The sequence below is a fragment of the Grus americana genome, chromosome 8 (assembly GCF_028858705.1).
Source record: "Grus americana isolate bGruAme1 chromosome 8, bGruAme1.mat, whole genome shotgun sequence".
Taxonomy (NCBI): domain Eukaryota; kingdom Metazoa; phylum Chordata; class Aves; order Gruiformes; family Gruidae; genus Grus; species Grus americana.
Genome location: NC_072859.1, coordinates 4,968,963 through 4,988,273, shown reverse-complemented (window position 1 = coordinate 4,988,273; position 19,311 = coordinate 4,968,963). Strand labels below are relative to the sequence as shown.

Sequence of the window (19,311 nt, the reverse complement as noted above, 5' to 3'; positions counted from 1 at the left end):
GAGAAATGTCTTGCTACATCTAGACCAGAAGGCCGGTGAGGCCATACTAGGGATGACCAGCCAGTCAGAGACCTGCAGCAGAGCTACAGAATGTCACCTCTGCCAACAGGAAAACACGCTGGGAGCCACAACCGCACCCACCAGCAAGCTTCTGAGGGAAAAGACCACACCATGAGAACTGTTTGGCTCCTAAAGAGTACAAAAAATTTGTCTAAAAGCCAGTTTATTGTCATCAATCAAGAGGAACCCAAGAGACATAGCGAGGACTTTGTAGCCACTGTCTTCCATCCTCATCGCACGCAAGTGATCCTGGCCAGACAGAAGCCTTGGTGTTGGTGAGCACATGGCTACCCGTAGGAGTGGCATCTATGACAGGAGTGCAAGTGAGAAGAGATTCATTGAAAGTAAATATCACCCTCCCCTGCAGTAAGGTCTTGCACTGAGTTTCCTCATGTTAAGTTCCTGGAGTCTTTCACACTTTCACTGTTTTAAATACACCACCTACGTTCAGAGCCTCCTCTATTTAGATTGACTTTCCTGACTATGCCATTAACCCTGACAACAACCTTAACTAAAAGGCTCTGAGCTTCGGAACACTCCTCTCCGTGGGCTTAGCTATTCCTAGCTTAACTATCAAGACTGTTCAGGACACAATTTAGATCCTCTCCTGTGTCTTACATCTGAATGAGGAACGAGTTGCACGCCCAGTGAGTTAGCAGAACCCAACTCTCAATTACACTCCGTACAAGGGTGGGGTGTTACTAACAGAGCAGAAGGTAACTTGAATCTTCTCGGTTTTCCCATTCCTGATAACCCCAGGTGTTGGCCCTGAATTCTCCCTCCGTTCCAAAAATTCCTACTAATCGCCATGTACTTCCATAACGCGCAGGAGAATGCCTTGACTCCATGTCTGCTGTACTCATCTGTACTTTTCTCTTGCGGGCTGGAATGCAGAATGTGCAAAATCCTGCACAGGCAGTGGATCCACGGTCAAATCCTTCAGCTGTCGTCCCATTCACGTCGACAAACAGTTCAGGGTTCTATTCTCTGCTTTTAAAAGGCCCCACGTGCAGAACCCGTACAAGGCACTATGCACCGACCATCTGCCTTAAACACGTTGCAAAACACTTTCCCAACAAAACGCATCGTATACGTACATACCCAATAAAAATTGAAAAATTAATGAAAAATATCATCACGTGGCACGTAATATATTGCACAAAAATGAGAAAGGTAGGCTCAAGAAAACTGGCACATATCTCTTCCAAAAAGTACCACGAGGACTTCTATTTTAACATCTCATCAGAAAAATACACACAGAGTAAACAATATAATTTTATTGTACTTGGTAAATCCTTAAATTACTCATTTTCAAGAGCTGAGCAAAGGACTAAACACTAAATGTCAAACTGTAGTCGTTTACTCCCAACTACTCTCTTTCAGTAGCAGAGCTCAAATGTCAAATCCAATTTTAACAAAACCTTTGCACAGACCTTTTTTTCTAGCTGGAATAAACGTTAGTACAGCAAGCCCCACTCTTCCACAAGATCAGAGTTTTAACCAGCATGGAAAAAGCCCTTACTTAATAAACTATGAAATTAAGCAGCACAAGAGTAGATTAATAAATATATTGAGAGAGAGATATAAAAAAGGTGGAGCGTTAGAGGAGCGTTCTTTCTGATGGGATGTTCTCAGCCCATTATCAGACCGCACCAAACGCACATTTCCCATCAGTTCTTCCACTCCAAGAAATAACAAAAGCACTTTTTTTCAAGACCAAATGTTAAGCCCATCCATAGCTATACATATTCCAACAAAACAAATCCCAGAAAACCCAGCAGATCTTTCAAATGATAGCTTTATGAACCTCTGCGGCCATTTTTAACAGAAGATTTCCATCCTCAAACCCTGACAGTCCTCTAATTTGCCATCGTTCATTACAAGCCCAATACTTGCGCTCCAGACGTTCAACAAAGCCTGCCTTTTGACAGCACGGGCTTGGGGATAGGTTCGAATATATAAAGATATTCTGTCTTGGTAAGCTTGATATACAAACAAAACTAAGTTTCTAACGCCACACAATTGTATTATACAGCAGTGCTCAGCAAATAAATAGTAGCTGATCTTTGGTTGCATGATTATCATACGTTCGATTAATTGGTTCAGTGTAATCACTGTTTATAAATCAGTTCACGAATTAGCGAGTTCTGATAATTCAGTTTGTTTGATCATGCATCAGTTTTGTATTTTAATCATTAGCTTGTACCGAAGCAGAAAAAGAGGGAAAAGCTCAGAGCTTTACTTTCTTTATATACAAAAAGCGTGCATGCGGGCGTGTGTAGAAATACACAAACAGGTATAAAAAGTAATAAACTAATGAATTCACTACTTTACTTTCCACACGCTACTGCTACTTTTCCTGTAAAAACCCTGAGTGAATGAGAAGAGATGAAGACCAGCCCTACCTTTATGTTGCAAGCTTGTTCCATCAGTCTCCTGGCGTTCTCTTCAGCTCTGTACCTCTTGGGCAACTGAACCCTGAAGAATTTTAAAGCTCCTTCAAAATCAGCCTGTAGAAGGTCCTCTTTTGAGGTCTGCAATTAAACACAGGGAACTACTGTAAACACTGAGAACACGCAGTCATGGTCTTTTACTGGATTTGTCATTTACTGAACGCATTCCAAACCACCAATATTCACATTAGCTCAAAAACATCCTCCTTGAAATCAGCGCTGTAACCTGTATCTCGTAAAGCAGAGGCTACAGCATATCAAGGAACCGCGGGCAGAGCAGCACAATCAGAGGACGGTAACGCATTAATGTATTGTAGCCTTCTATACTTGCAGGGTGAGAAAGGGATTCTGGCTCAGCCCTGTCAAGATGTCGCTCAGCGAGGAGAAAACCAAAAACCAAACGAACGACAAAAACCTAGGAGAATTTAAAATATTTTCTCGAGAGCTTGCGCATTAGACCGTTGCTGATTCTCATACTGCTGCCCTAAAAAGACAATGTATATAGAGATACATATGGTTGCAGACATGAACAGCAGAAGCAGAAATGCGTATGACTCACAAGAGGCATCAGCAAGTCAATGTGCAGAAGTCTGTGACACAATTTCTCAAAGAACACAGTGCCAGAAAATGTTTTACATGCTTATTTCTACATCTCTCATAATACCGTACCTCTCAGCGTGGTACCAAGCCTAACAGGTCAGAAAACGTTAAACATTCAACATTAATCCAGTTCTGCTGCCGACGGAGTAACGTGATTCACAGGGACAAATGTATTCATCTTCGGATTTACCAAGAACTACACCAAGAAATTCAATAGATTTGAAACACCAAGCCTTGGGATGGTTCCTTTAAAAGGTTCACAGAAACTGTCTGTCCAGAGCAGATATTGAGGATGTCATCTCAAAAAATGTGAATTTCAAGATCTTCAACCCAGAAAAGAGTGAAGAAAAATGTGTCAACATACAGAGTAGCATCATGGAGACCGGCGCTGTGTATCGCAGTGTTATTACTACAACTGCCTCAGGAGCAGCAGAGGTGCCTTTGGTTAAGGTGACTGCTGAATGAATTCCCCCGGTACCACGCCAGCATTTTCACGTGTGCATCCTCCCCTTTCTCATGAACACGGGAAACCTCACCCGGCCCGGACACGGACAGGGCTGACAGACCGAGAGCTCTTTCTCGATTCCACGGGTGGTGGTGCATGGCCGTTCTTAGTTGGTGGAGCGATTTGTGCGGTTAATTCTGCTAATGAACGAGACCCTGGCATGCTAACTAGTTACGTGACCCCCGAGCGGTCCATGTCCAACTTGTTAGAGGGAGGAGTGGTGCTGAGCCACCCGAGACTGAGCAAAACCAGGTCATCTGGCATTTTTTGCCTTGCTGTATGCAGTAGGTATGTTACATCCACATAGTTTCAAAGTTTGATTCTTAACCATATTCTCATCCACTCAAAATCCTTTGCTGCCTCCAATTTCAGATAACTTCTTTCCAAAAAAACACGCTTCAGCCAAACACAAGAGATTTGGCATCACACAGGGAGAACTGGGAGAACTGTGCAGCCTTTGACATGCAAGAGGCGAGACTCGATCATTATTATTCTTTCTCTTGGGTGTTAAATTTAGCAAAATAAAAAAAAAATACAATTATCACTACCATGCAGGGAAAATTTTACTTTATGAATCCTCCCTACGCACCCTACAAACTAGCATCACTAGTTCATTTACATGAAAACAATTATGTCTGCTATGTAAAAGCCCTTCTTAAAGGTACAAAAACGTTGTTTCCCAAAGAAAACTGGTGCTGCAGATACAGAACAGTAATACTCAAACCTACCCCGACATATTCCACATTTCTGCTGAAAACGGTAGAGCTGCCGACCCAGAAGGTCAATCAAAAATAGCAATTTTCCCAAACTTTTATTTAGTGAGGGAAGGGAGAAGGGGTTTTAAATTATGTACCAAACTTGGGACAGCAACAGAAGTTAAGGGGGTATCCTCAGGGTTATCCCGCATCTTTGATGGTGGAGAGCACGAGCTGGCATCAGAGGTGTGCCACCCAAACGCTGATAACCATCACTGCTCTGTGCCCAGTCTTTCACTTTGGGAATGGGCACAGCAATACGCCCTTCGATTTCCTCAATCAAGAGCCTAAAAGGACAAAATCTATGTTGTGCATGTTTACCTACGTATTTTTGGAGATTATTATATTGTACACCCTACTGGGCACTCCATAGTAATTTTCACAGAATCCCAGACTGGTTTGGGTTGGAAGGGACCTTAAAGCCCATCCAGTTCCACCCCCTGCCATGGGCAGGGACACCCTCCACCAGCCCAGGTTGCCCAAAGTCCCATCCAACCTGGCCTTGAACACTGCCAGGGAGCCAGGGGCAGCCACGGCTTCTCTGGGCAACCTGTGCCAGGGCCTCACCACCCTCACAGGGAAGAAGTTCTGCCTCACATCTCATCCAGATCTCCCCTCCTGCAGCTTCAGGCCATTCCCCTTGTCCTGTCACTCCCTGCCCTTGTCACCAGTCCCTCTCCAGCTTTCCTGGAGCCCCTTCAGGGACTGGAAGGGGCTCTAAGGTCTCCCTGGAGCCTTCTCGTCTCCAGGCTGAACCACCTCAACTCTCTCAGCCCATCTCCATAGCAGAGGTGCTCCAGCCCTTGGGTTGTTTTGGTGACCCTCTAACAGGACATGGTCCTTCTTGTCCTGGGGACTGCAGAGCTGGATGCAGTACTCCAGGGGAAGTCTCACCAGAGCAGAGTAGAGGAGGAGCATCCCCTCCCTTGTCATGCAGCTACATTAGCTACATTTTTAGCTACATTAATCACAAGGAAAGAGCGAGAAAACTCCAAATACAACTGGAGTAGCTTCAGCAGATCCGTTTCCCCATGACCGCAGCATTTTTAAGGCAGACAACTTTCTGTCATCAAAATCCTCCGAGTTCTCTCAAGATCTACTTGATACTCCCCTCATTCACGGCCAAGGAAGCTGCTGGGTCAGCACTGCAGGGACCCAAGAAAAGCTGCCTTCAGGATGCTGATGAGAAATGTTCAGCTTTACAAACTATCACATCTGATTCTGTCAACGAAAATTTGGCAGGAGGACTGTTTGGCTGAGACTCAATCAGACAAGACTGATGTAGCGCTGACAGAAAGTCGGTGCAGTCGGGTACCTCATGAATCAGACCCACTCCTGAACGCAGCTATGGCCAATGCTTCCTCTTCCTAACGTCATAATTTCTTTCTCCTGGACACGTTTTACTGAGGTTATGTGTGCTTTTGCCACACTCAAGACTAGATCAGTGTTTCACATCCCCAAGGGGCTCTGTTGAAGTTGTAGAGCGCGGTGGCCGCAGCCCGGCATACAGGCACAGCCCATGCTGGCAGCCGAGCCCCTCCGGGGCAAGTTCAGCAGGGTAACGCTGATGAAAAATCAGGATCGGGGTTGATAACCAGCTTACTTCAAAGCGATTTCTCCCCTGAGAAACTGTGCAGCTGGGACCACTGTACAATTCAAATACATTTCCCTGTGACACTGCAAATCTGCCTTCTTTGGAAACAAGCTCTCCTGCACTTCCAGTCCCGTCCTCTTCCTCACGCCATCCTCCTCCGAGACCCGGCCCCGAGCGCAGCTCTGACCCCGGGAGCAAAGGGACACCAGCCAGCCGGTAAAACCCATTTTGCTGCTGTTCTTGGTTCTATGGAGAAGGTGCTCAGATACTGCGATGCGGGAAGACGCGTAATCTCCGAGGCAGGCTGGCTCCTGCGTGCTTCCAACAGAGTGGGAGGGTGTTTTCAGTTAAGACTTCTGGACGTAAACCAAACACCAAACACACTTTTTGCCAAAGTTTTAGTATTATTTTAGGAGCTGAGCTATCCTAATTGTAAACAAGTATTCTTTCTAGAGGTCCTAGCTAGACATTTTTCTTTTAATTTTGTACTTAATTTATTTTTCTTAAATGAACGTAATGCATTGAGCATTTTGGAATGTATTTTAGAGGAGAAAAAAACCCCAGAAAATAATGTAATAATCAACAATTAAATTACCTTGCCAAACTTTAGAAAAGCAGATGTACCTATCCATTATGTCCATAGCACTTCATTTAAAAATAAATACAAAAAAAGATGGAGGCAAATATGTCAGAAAAACAGGAATGATATGTAAAACATTTAGAGTCAGATTTAATTCTCCTAGGCTTCTGCTTGTATCACTGTTATAATAATATTTTAACAGCCCCCAAACAAATTATTCGCAAAAAATTGTAACTATTGAGAATTTTGCCTGAAAAAATCTTTAGACAATGAAAATCCTATAAGAATAATGGTGAATTGTGGAAATAAGAATTATGTGAAAGAGTTTGCTGAACTAAGATTATAGTTACAAAAAATTATAAACCATCACATTGGATAATTTCATGAGTGGTAAAGCCTGCTCTGTTCGGCTCTTTCTACTTCGCTAACTATTTTAATTTCTTTAAAATAATCTGTTGATCAAAAAAATTAGTCTCACTATTAAAAGCACAAGAAATCAAGGTAACATTTTGAAAGCAACATTAAGCGGGTTGCGTACTTTGTATATTTGCTGCAAACTAACCTGGTTAAAACCAGGAAGCAACATAAAACCAGTGTGTGTGTGTATATATATGCAGTACAAAAAAAAATTTAAAAAAAATTAAAAAAAATTAAAAAAAAAAAGCAATGTTGACATCCTAAGATTCACATTTCTTGACATTTTGTGATTTTAATCAGTAAGTCATAAAGACATTTCAGGAACCTTTGGCAGCTGTTTGCCAGGCAGAGATTTGTAAATTCGTTAGATCGCGTCACAGCCTGTAGAACTCCTGAACAATTTATTTCGCTAAACCATTCGTAAGTTTAATGAACCAATTATTAAAGTTTGGCAGGTACGTTGCATTTTTGTGCACTCAGAGACTTCAGGACATTTTTTATGATTCTAGATGTAATTTTCAAATAATCATAGTTTAGGTGAAAATATATTTTTAAAACCAGGCAAAAGAGGAAACTCACTGAGACCAAAAGTCTCAGCTTGCCTTTTAGGTTTGACTAAATATGCCCTCAAATGTCCTTCCCACACCTCTTAAGTATTTCAATATATTCATAAATATTCATAAAATAGATGGGTTTATGAATATAATATATCCATAAAATAATCTTATATGGATTAGTTGAAACTAAGGAAAAGCCCTTTCCCACAAGTACTAGCAAAGTTTTCAAATCTAAAGGTAAAGTTCTGGAAAACTGCAAATGTTCAAAAAAAAAAAAAAAAAACGAACCAGGAGTGGAATTTGAGAGACTAAAAAAAAAAAAAAATCAAAATTAACATCATTTAAGTAAATAATGTTACTACTACTTTGCCCAAAATATTTAGGAAAATGTGATTAAGACAAAGGACAAAGCCCTGGCTTTTTTCTTTAATTTAATTTCTCCGACTTCAATTATTAATTCTGCAGTCTCATTTATTACTGACTGTATCAACTAAACCTCCTACTCCCACCTGGGAACTAAGACAGCGGAAGAAGCGTCCTTAAGTTAATTCTTCCTCCTTCATACAAACAGATACAAATTACTAATTTCCACAGAAGTCTATGTATACAGTACATATATTTATAATTTCTATCCAATGTCAGTGAGCATAAACCGCGTATTTTACACTTTAATGAAGATGCGTCAGGTACAAGACCAAGGCAAAGGCTGCAAAGATTCTGGCCGTACTCTACTCCACTATTTCATTTGCCACTGGTGAACTCAAAAGGTTTACAAGTATCATCACACTAATTTCTCAGAACATAATATTGAATCTATAACACCTACAGATGGGGTTTTAAGTTCTTTTAAGAAGGTATGCAACGCAAAATCACGGTACGCCAGCTATTCCTTCTAACCTGATAGTTCCTCTTCCACGGGTAGCAACAAGACTGCAGTGCCGCGCATTGCACGGCTTTGCGCTGCCCTTAGCCGCGAGCCGCGGCCCTGACGGCAGTTCCATGACTCCAAGAGGATGGAGTTGACCTTCTGGGCTGCCAAGGAGCGCGAGGGTGGATAAACTTGGGATCCAGGCCTGGGAAAGTTTGGTGGGTAATGCTACGCTGCTACAGTGACGCTGGCACGCACTTCTAGCACAATAAATCAAAAGACTCCTTTTGCTGGCATCGCTTCTGTCCGTTTCTTTACTGCGAAAGCTATACTGTCAAAACCAGTTTTTCCTAAATAAAATCTGCGCTCTCTGTAAAACACTGTTTGGCACAAAAGCATAATGGAAAAAAAATAGCTTTGGTTTTGCGCGCAATGAGTTGGCATCCATCAATACAGCAGTAATCTTGTGTACACCCAGTAGTACCGCTCTGCTCAAAATTTCACCACTGCGTTTCTATGCAGCCCCAGACTTACAAAGGCAACGTTAATTCTGCCACGTACGATACCGATGAATGTGGATAAGCGCAAACACAAAATCCACTAGCTCCATCCACCCAGCGTCATCCCAAAGGGATAAACCCACACAGAATCAGTGCTGTTTCACTTGCCCGTCGTTGCAGTTAGCTGATGCAGTGAGTAGGTGATGTGAATCTTTCCAAGGCTGGCAGAAAGGTTATAGATTATATTTCTCACATAACACTACAATGGTATATGTTCTGCCCGTCCTAGGCATTTATTCCTAAAACCACAGCAGAAGGAGAAGCTTAGGCACGTAAAAAAGAATCTAGTTCTTAAATTTTACAAAACACCGAGGTTTTGAAGTACCTTCAGTTCTGATTAGAGTACAAATTCTTGGTCCTCAGAGATTTCTCATTTTTAAAGAATCATCAGAAACACAGTCTCTCCTCCTCTACGGAAGGGGTGTATGTCAGAAGGGATATACATCAGAAGAGGTATATTTAGCTAATAAAACCCGACAGGAAATCACACTGACTCCACAAGTCGAAACTCCCTAATAACACAAGCATTATTTGTATTGTTTTGCCTTCCCCCTCCCTTTATTTTTTTTCCTTTTTTAATAAATAATACTATGTCATTCAGCAAAGCTAAGCTGCCTGGGTGATGAAGTATGCTGAATTTCCTGGTATTCTCCAGCTGGAGGGCCAGATACAAAGCCTGATTAAGTCAAGTGAAAAAGAGCTCAGTGGTTTTGTCTCTGTTTTCCTTAAGAGCTCATCACAAACCAATTCAGAATGATTTGGCAGTCCTTGCCCAAGAGACCCATCAGCACTAAAGCAGCACGATGGGCTGGATGAGTCTTTAGGTACACTCGGAGGTAAACTGGAGTAACGCTTACACATCCAACCATGTGTTATTAGTCCCTACGACAGGCACTACACCCGATTCTACAAGTGACCATAGGTATCCAAATTCATCTGCACTTTCCTAGCAATCACCGAGCTTGCAGGGTTTTTATTTTTACCTGACATCCCACAACGCAGGGACACGCTGGTTCAGCCACCCACTTTTTTTTTTTTTTTTTTTTTTTAAAACACTGAACATTCTATAACACGCAGAGCACACTCGCTTACGTGAGCGTACTGCAGAACACGGAGAGAGGTTTCAGTAGCGCAGCGCAGATGCAAGACAGGTCACTATATGGAACCACGTATAGGACTGCACAGGGTATGGAAATAAAGGAAAGGCACCGTGCCACTAGAAAATGGGATGGGATCAGTAAAGAGCTGACTTCACACGCATCGCATCAGAATGACGCTCTGGTGTACAAGGCCACTGACCAAGCGTGCCTCCGACCTGGAGCCAGGTTTAGTTGAGCAGACTCAGCTAGGACTGGGTACTGACTTCACCTTTCGTCACTATTTTGTGGGTTTGAGTCTGTTTTCTACAGCAGTAGAAATGATAAAAGCGTACTTCTCTGTACCGTACCATGCCACGCAAACTGCAGGCCATTTCACACACAGACATCATTTGCTATGATGGATAAAAACGCCTTTAACAGTTTATTTCCCAGATAATTCTACACATGTATTTTAAACTTTTTTACATACCGTCAACTGCCTTTTCAAAATCAAACACAGAAACAGCAGAAAACCAAAATACATCAACATAGCTTGATTTTTAATGAATGTTTAAAACTGACCTTTGATGTCACAAGTGTAAAATCTGAAATGCTGAGCATTAATGCACTTTCCATCAGTATCTAGAAGTAGACCAGGCATTACATGACTGAGAACAAAAACATTCATGGCTTTAGGAAAGATTTTTTTTTTTATAATGCAGCCCTGGCCATGAACCCTTCAAGCTAGTTAAGGAGTGGCACCGATCCCCATTAGCAGGACTAAGGTCCAGCCCTCCCGAGCTACCATCAAAAATAAAGACTCAGTGCTTAGGAGTTGGATTATGAGAAGCTGAGAGGGAAAAAAAAAATAAAAAAAATAAGAGATCTGATGCCTCCATTCAGTGCCAAGAATCCTGGGGAGGAAGCAGGTTTGGGAGGGAAGATGGCAAATTGGCAAGGAATTAATTTCAAGAAAACGTGATCTCACCGCAAGCAGCCGAGGCACAAATAGGCGATGCCCCATTCCCAGAAGTTCCAGCACCCGACACGCATACTCATTCACCAGCTTGCTTCTCTCGTCATGCATGTCCTGGGACTTTTTGACAGGCGGCGTGAGCTTGGCAGCTGGGGTCTTGCAAGGTACCCCTTCTTCCATGAGCAGTAAGTAGTAAGTATCCAGAGTGAGAAGAACAGGCTTTGAACCGCAATTTCACAAAGTGCAAGATTAGGAGAGCCAGCCTCGGATCTTTGAAATGGGCTCGGATGGCCGCCTACAGCAACGCCCGTCGGTCTCTCAGAAAGAGAAAAGCATCTTTGCTAAGAATCAAGGAAAAATGTGATCCACCGTGCTGGCTCAGCCAGAGTCCAAAGTAGATTTGAAAAACAAACCAAAGAAAGCATGGATCTAAAAATGTACCTAAAAAACAGGAAAATGGCAGAAAACGAGTGCGGGAAAGCTCGGATGGGAGAAAAGCAATGGAGAGCTTTCAGGGCTCAGCGCGTGTGGATGCGTGTGCGAGCAGACAGCAGCAGCAATAAGAGCAATAAAGCCAGGGCAGTTCCGAAGCTGCAAAGAGAAAAGGATGAGCTCATTGCAATCTCTGATTCGTGACGAGCGTGGCGGCTGCCGCTGCTGCCTCTCGCTGTGAATCAGTAATGAAGGGGTAGGCAAGGAGGGGGCTGGGAGGAGGAGGAGGGGGTGAATGAGCATGCAGAGAGCCTCTCGGGGGAGAATGCCGTAATAAGAAGCCAATAGTGAGCGGCTGGACAGCTGAGCTCCCCCTCCCCGACTACCTTAAATCGATTCAGCCGTGACGGCTTTTGCTGTTGAATCCCAGGCTTACGGTATCTGAACTGCAGCCTCTAACGTTCGATGGTTAGGAAGAAACCGGCCTGCCAGCCGATATAATGACTTGCATTCGATCTGCTTCTGAATAATGCAAATACAGACTCAGTGCAACCCGGAGACGGGCAGGTGGGGCGGGAGACCCTCGTCCCTCCCAGATGATGAATGGGAGAGGAGCAAGGACGGCGCGATGAACTGCTGGGGAGGAGAGAGCGGCAGGCACCTGCTGAGAAGCCGAGAAGCCGTAGCCCATCTTTGCACAGCTCGGGCAGGACTCAATTAAATCACTGAAATAATGATAATTTCCAGCGCTGTGTTCTCAGGAGGCATTTCTAAATCCGGAGGAGATGGGCAGGGAGGGAATGATGGCAGCACACGCATTTGAGTTGACTCTAGAAAATAACTGCACATTTGTAAGGGAGATGCTATGATGTCACACCTTAGATTGCCTCGCATTGTTCCTAGGCAGGGAGCAGGCCAGGTGCCTCTGCCATCTGGGCAAAGACAGCCTAGCAGGTATTACTTCGTTTCATCGGTCTGCGTTTTAGAAAGCATGTTTCTATGCTGCTTCATTTTTGAATTGCCTAATTACAAAGTGGGCTATGGAACAGAACAATACGCATTTCCGATCGGAGCAGGCAGTAATATTCCATACATATCTAACATACAGAGAGGTGCTAATTTAAAATACCGTGAGGAGCTCTAAGGATTTCAGACACATTCATTGCAAACACTTCTGTAAATGCATACTTAAGCTCTAAACATCAATTGTCTCACAATGTCAAGAACAAACATTAGAAGTATTCAGCTAAAATACTAATGCCAAGTAAAAATCCGTAGCATGGGGTTGTCGAATTGAAATAATAAACACGTTCATGAGTAGTTAAAATATGTAAATCATTTCAGTCTACCCCGAACAAGCCTAGATAAGTACTACAGAAAGCAGAAAAAATTAGAAAAATAAATTAATTGCACTCAGTCTGATACACCACCCATACAGGGGACTCCTTTCAAATACAAGTCCATTTTCTTGGATGAGAATTATTTGTTTTTAAAAGGACATTCGCACCAAAAATAGCCCCAGCCACACAGGTCACCTTGGCTGATGGTGAGCAAGGTGGGAAAATGGCTAAGCAGAAGCAGCAGAAGTCATAGGTCAAAGACGACAGATGATGACGACAATGAGGTCTCAACATTTATCCTCTGGTGACTTGGGATTTAAGTCAACTAAAGCACCTCCAAATTTTGTGCAGGATTGAATTGAATTTAATACGGGTGGTCTTCCGAAAGCGGATGTAAGTATCTCAGGTTGTGAAATACCGTTTTGCAGATGAAAACCTTCTGCATGGACTAGTCCACAGAGCAGGGCTCTCAAGAGGTGGAGGCTACAGCATTTCTGCCTGGGCTGAGATTAACAGCATTTACCGAGGTCCTTTCCAAGAGGAGCTACGCACAACTCTCTAAGAAAAAGAAAACCATAACCAACACGGATTTCATTCCAATTTAGGATGACAGTGAAGATTTTCATGGGAACTCTCCTATACTTTCCAAACTCCCTCAGCACGCGGTTCCAGATATTCTGGTTTATTATCGAGTTTATGGGTTATCACGGGTTAAACTATCGGCTTACCAGATGTGTGTTTGTCAGGTGAAAGGGTTTAAAGGAAAGGAAGTAGCTTTTCATATTTTTTTCTGAATTTTTAAAGTGTTTCCATCAACAGGCAAGAGGACAGCTAATTCAGAGCACCGTCCATGTAAAAAGCCTTGAATTATTTCTTGCATAAATCAGACTTGAATAAGCTAATAGCTATTAGCTAACTCTCATCCTTATAGAAATTCAGGCTTGGTTCATTTTGGGTAAGGGCTGAGCTTATGAAAAATGGAATGAAGTGATTATTAAATAAAGTCTTTAATTCTAGAAAGTTATAATGGGATCCCATAGTTAGAGGCTAAAGCCAGATGAATTCAGGTTAGAAATAAGGTGCACATTTTTAGGAATGAGGAAAATTAACTACAGGATTAGCTTCCCAAGAGATGTGGTCTACTACCATAATTATGATTTTTCCATCAGGCCTGGATTTCTTGTTTAAAAAGAGGTCTCTCAAAACCGAAAAATTCCAAGGCTTGACAAAAAACCCTTAATTATCAGCTGAAATGCAATGCTCTGTGTTTTTCAGGAATTCCTTTCACACAGCGTAACAGCGAACCATTATTCAGATTTGCAGTTTGAGACTTGTTACGCTCCCTACCGTTCTGAGAAGCTTCTACATCCTCATTTATTAAAACTAAAAATGGCCCAAAAGGCAATAACTTGCACACTAAAAGTAGAATGTCTCGGGGTAAACACATATTACTCGTGCTTTGATTTGCATGTCGTAGACTATCTGACCTTTAAGTCCCATTAAATTCTGTTTCTGACCTTCCTACCCATGCGATGTGCGTTGGCTCACAGGGTGCTGACGCAGTTAAGATTCACTCACAGCTGAGGTCCACTGAACTCAGAAAAAAAGTGGCTAATGGCAAAATATTCTCTTAGCAAATAAAACCATATAGAATATGGCTTGAAATTATCTATATTTTCTGAATTCTGTAGCAAGATACCAAGGATCTTGATGGGGAGGCCTTTATAAAGCTCTGTACTGTAGAATATACCAAATTAGAAGAACATACGGCACACTACAGAACATCAATGCGTTAGCTTGAGGTGTTCATAGCGGTTTGGTTCCCAGCTAACAGCGGTCTCATCTGCGCGTTTAACAAGGCATGACAACTGGCTGTACAAACCGGCAACCCGCCCACCTTGCATAATTTTAAAATTACGACCCTATGCGAGCACTATAGATTTCTTTCTCCCTCTCTGCTTCCTCCGCCGGGGTGAGCAGCCCGGCCTTCTGTGTCTCCCCTCTGCCCCAGCCCTGCCCGCAAAAGCACCACTAGCCTTGCCTCCTATCGCACACTTTGTGTTGACAAGAATATCAAATTTTTACGATCATGGGGCACAGTACTGAAAGGTCAGTACTGAGATAAACTAAACATGTTCATAATTGCTCTATCAGTTGCTAATTGATCAATGCTGATGTATGATAGCATCTCTCTTTTCTATGTCAACTGTAAAAAAAAAAAAAGGAACTGGATTGCCTTTAACATTTTAGTGGCAAAAATTACTGACTTTGAAAAGCTAAATAGACTCTACAATTGGAAGAACAAAAAGGAAAGTTCTCTTTCAAGTTTGTTCCTATAAAAGGATAACACAAATTCTGCACCAGAACAGCTCTGAAAATCCATAGGAATTACATCATGCCCGCATTAAGAGCTTCACCTCTTACCTTATCAGAAATTACTTTGTCCTTTCTGTTCTTCAGGTCTAATCACAACTGTGTAATGTGGATTAGTGAAGTTTACATCTTTATCATTATTAGAGAGAACATGATAAAACAATTTATTTTCACAGTAGATTCCACCAGAGATCTGTGCTGGGGTCATGCTGGTTGGCCTGTTCTTAAATGATTTGGAAAAGAGGGTGAATTGTGAGGTGACAGTGTTTCCAATGCTACTAAATTATTCAGGGTTTTAAAGAGAGGGGCTTACAGTAAAGAACTGCAGAAAGACCGTAAGAGAGTGAATGACTGGGCAATACTACAGTAAATGAAAGTCAATGTAGATAAATGTAAATTGATGCATATGGGGAACAATATCAATTTTACATAGAAATGATAGACTCCAAGCTGACGATTGCTCCTCAGGAATGAATCTTGGAGTCACTGTGGACAGTCCTATAAAAATATCAGCTCAGTGCACTGCAGAGGTCAACAAAATAAATCGAATGGTAGGAATTAAGAGGAAAGGAATAGACATCTAAACACAGAATGGCATTATTCTATAGCACAACTCCATGATGTGCTTTCATCTTTGATATTAAGCATTATGCTGGTCCTTCCTATCTCAAAAAGGAGATAATAGAGACAGAAAAAAGTACAGAGAGGCAGTAAGGCTCATCAGAGGCTTCCAAACGAGGAGACAAAAAATAACTAAGCCTGGAAAACAGGCAGTTGATGAGGAATATGGTAGACCTATAAAATCATGAGCGCAGTGGAGAAAGTGAAGAGGTACCAACTGTCCAAAACGCTTTCCAACACAGGGACCAGGAACATCACATGAAACTCAAAGGTGACAGGTTCTAGTTTACGTGTGTTCAGAAAGTCACTACTAGTTTACGTGTGTTCAAAAAGTCACCGGACAAACCCATGGAATAACAGTCCATACAGAGTTATTAAGCATGAGACTACTTCTTTCTCGCAGAGTCCCCGAGACACAAATTGCTGGAGAAAAAAGGAATATTATTGCCCTGTTCTTGCAGTCTTTCCTGTGTATCCACTGTTGGCAACAAGATATTAGGGTAGATAAGCCTACAAGTCTCATCTGGAATGACTATTTTAATGTTTTTATTTACTTCAATTCTACAGTTAAGAAAAAAATTTCCCACAGAATCACAAGATTTGCTAGGTAAATGAGTCATATACAGGATATTGGGGGAAAAAAAAAATCAGAACTATATGTAATCCTGACAACACTATCTCCAGTTTCCAACATCTAGAGATTATGAGAGACAGTATAATTTGGAAGTGCCATTAATACTTAAACCAGGGTTTGGTGCTGCTAAAGAAATGAAGTCCAACAAATTTCATGCTTTCTCTGCTTTCAGTCTTCTACTCCTTTAAAAAGAGAATGCCTCTTCTCCCTCAAAAGTAAAACTTTATGGTGAACATTCACCTAATAGAAATTGAACTGATTTTAGGTGTGAGGCGGCGACTGAATGGGCTAAGAAAGTAACTAGTCAGGACAGGATGGATTTTTAGCATGCAATTAAAGGTGGACATTTAAAAATAGAAAATTGGTTGTATTAGGGTTAGAAAATCAATAGTCTGGAAATTGATTGATTCTGGACATTTTCAGGTACAGATTTCTCTTTCTAAAGATATAATCTCCAACAAGGCACCAAGAACCCTTTTTTGTGGTTGGGGGAGTGGGTTTGGGGGGTGGGAATTCTTCAGCCCAGCAAAACCTACAGTTTAAGGACCGCCTCGATTTTGGAGCCAGAAATATAAAAGCGGTGATCTGAGAGCTTCTTAAAAAGCAAACTTCTTGTCCTCTGCCTAACAGAGGAAACCTTGACAAGAGAAGAGTCGGTTCAGACCTCTAGAGCAAAGAGTTAGGATCCGCTGCTGTACCAGAAGCTTTAGGGCTGATCCTGGGATCAGCTACATAAAGAAGCTACTAAAAAAAAAAATGGTATAAAGGGCAACATCTATTTTGTCTTAGATTCTAATATGAACACTTCTTTTTTATCTTGAAAAGAGCCTTTTGAGGATTTAATGCACTTACAGAGTGGACTAAACCAGATCACCTAGAGTCAAAACCAATTTGGGTTGGAAAGGAACCCTGTATGTCACTTCATTCAACTTCTGGCTTAAAGCAGTGCTAATTTAGAAATCAGTTCAGGCTCCTCAAGTCACTGCAAATGCAAAGTAAGAGTGATGGTATGCAGAGAGAGAATGAAATAGCTGTTTCATCTCTTGGACACAAGGCCTAAGCTCCACTGCCTACACACTCAGTGCATTTTTCATGTGGTACCTCAAAAAATTACAGTAATTGTCACAATTTCATCCCCAACTGAAAGAGAATTGACATTTTTTAAATTATCTGCATTGTCGATATGCTAGTTTTACCTAAAATAAGCACCTGTCCAGTCTTCATTCACATCCTTGGATGTTTAGCTTAGTAAGATTATGCAAAATATCAGTATCGAATTTCTGTAAGATACAGAAGAATTCAGTTGTTCAACTTAACTATTCCTCTTATACTGCTTGTTTTCATCTGACTGATGAAAATTATTTCATTACTTGCTGTTATAATGAACACTATTTCATTAAGGAGTGAAATGTAAAGGGATACAGAAGTACAGCATAATTGTATTCAAAATTTGTGCTCTTACACAAATCCACATCTAAGGTGGTGAGACAGCATTTGTGGGACCCTCTGGTTACTCACAAATACTATTTTCATGCAAACAGAAGAGAACAACACAATTCTCACAGTTATCAGATAAAGCAGATTTTTTAGAAATAAGGAAATACAACATTAATACAGAAAACATAGTGTGATCTCTCTTAAAGATCCAGTCATTCACCTCAAAAGATTAATACAGAATTGAGGAGATGCAAAGAGAACTACTATGATGGTCCAGAGTTCAAGAACACTAAAAATATCAGTTTGTTTAGTGAACAATACCAATGGTATCTATAATGCTGCAAAGCCATAAACACTAGCATGAGTGTCGCTGGAAGGGAACTATTTAAGATAAAGGACAATGCTGATATAAAAGCAGAGGAGTGTAAAATGATCAGTCGTAAATTTAAGCTGGAATAAGGGAAATGGCCTTCCACCAGCAATATTGCTGCTCTTACTAGATTCTGGAATGGATGCCAGGTCACATAATGGCATAATATAGCAGAGAAGCATTTCTTTGGCCCAGGAGGTCCTTTCCAGTCCAGATACAGAATGATACGAAGATAACAAATAACTCTCCTTAGCCAAGGTAATTTTGACACTTCTCTTTTTAATCTAGGAAGCCCCTGTATCAACTACTTGAATTACTAGCATCATCGGCTGTCCCTGCCATCGTAACTGCTATTTTTCTCCCTCATCTGTTGGGCACAGAGTGAGACTGAAAGGTGGCAACAGAAACAACCAAGCAATACAACTGTCTGGTTTGCGTAATACACAATTATTACCTGATAACGTGCAGCAAGGAGGAGTTTAAGAACTCCTAAGCACTGTGATAAATGCTGCCCACATTCACCTGAGTTCAAGGCATGATATACGGAAGCGCTGTTTTTAAGATAATACACGTACAGAAGTGAATCTCCGTAAGAGAATAACGCACTGGTCGGCAAACGCAAGCAGTAACAAATACGTTGTTGTTTCTCACTATTTTCTACCCATTTCAGTTTGAATATTATATACCTCCCTGATCCAAACTATGGCTTTCCTCTGGCGTTAAGCACCATGTTTTTAACAGGCACAAAGACGAAAGCTCAACAACTTAAGTGCTGACCTTAAGTGCTGTTACGAATCACTGTTCACAAGCAGATGAACCCCCAAAAGGGCAGTTTGGATCTGGACCTATTCTAAAAGCCTGTGGTTCATTCTTGCATTTCCAGTTAACGCGTACTCTTCCCTGCCTTCTCAGTAGTCAGCGATTTCATCTAGAACCTGATTTCTTCACAATCACACAATTTAATACTTGCCTCAGTTTGCTAATTCCAAAATAAAGCACGCATTTAGATGTTCTTGCTAAGGTAGCAAGATCAGAAATGGAAGATTAAGGAAATAATTACTGAAATATTTAAATACAAAAGAAAGCTTATTATTGACCTT

The 19,311-nt window shown here is 41.7% G+C and overlaps 1 protein-coding gene across 15 annotated transcripts in view; it reads right to left on the bottom strand.

Annotated features, from left to right (window-relative positions):
• Positions 1-19,311, bottom strand: part of RABGAP1L (RAB GTPase activating protein 1 like) — a 247,988-nt gene that overhangs the window by 59,859 nt on the left and 168,818 nt on the right. For 13 of the 15 annotated variants that reach the window (XM_054834163.1, XM_054834162.1, XM_054834155.1 and 10 more), the window contains one exon: positions 2,466-2,594. In XM_054834163.1, the coding sequence (XP_054690138.1) occupies positions 2,466-2,594 (129 nt within the window). Of the gene's footprint in view, positions 1-2,465; positions 2,595-11,016; positions 12,385-19,311 lie in introns of those variants that run through there. The other 2 variants (XM_054834166.1, XM_054834168.1) reach the window with 2 other exon arrangements.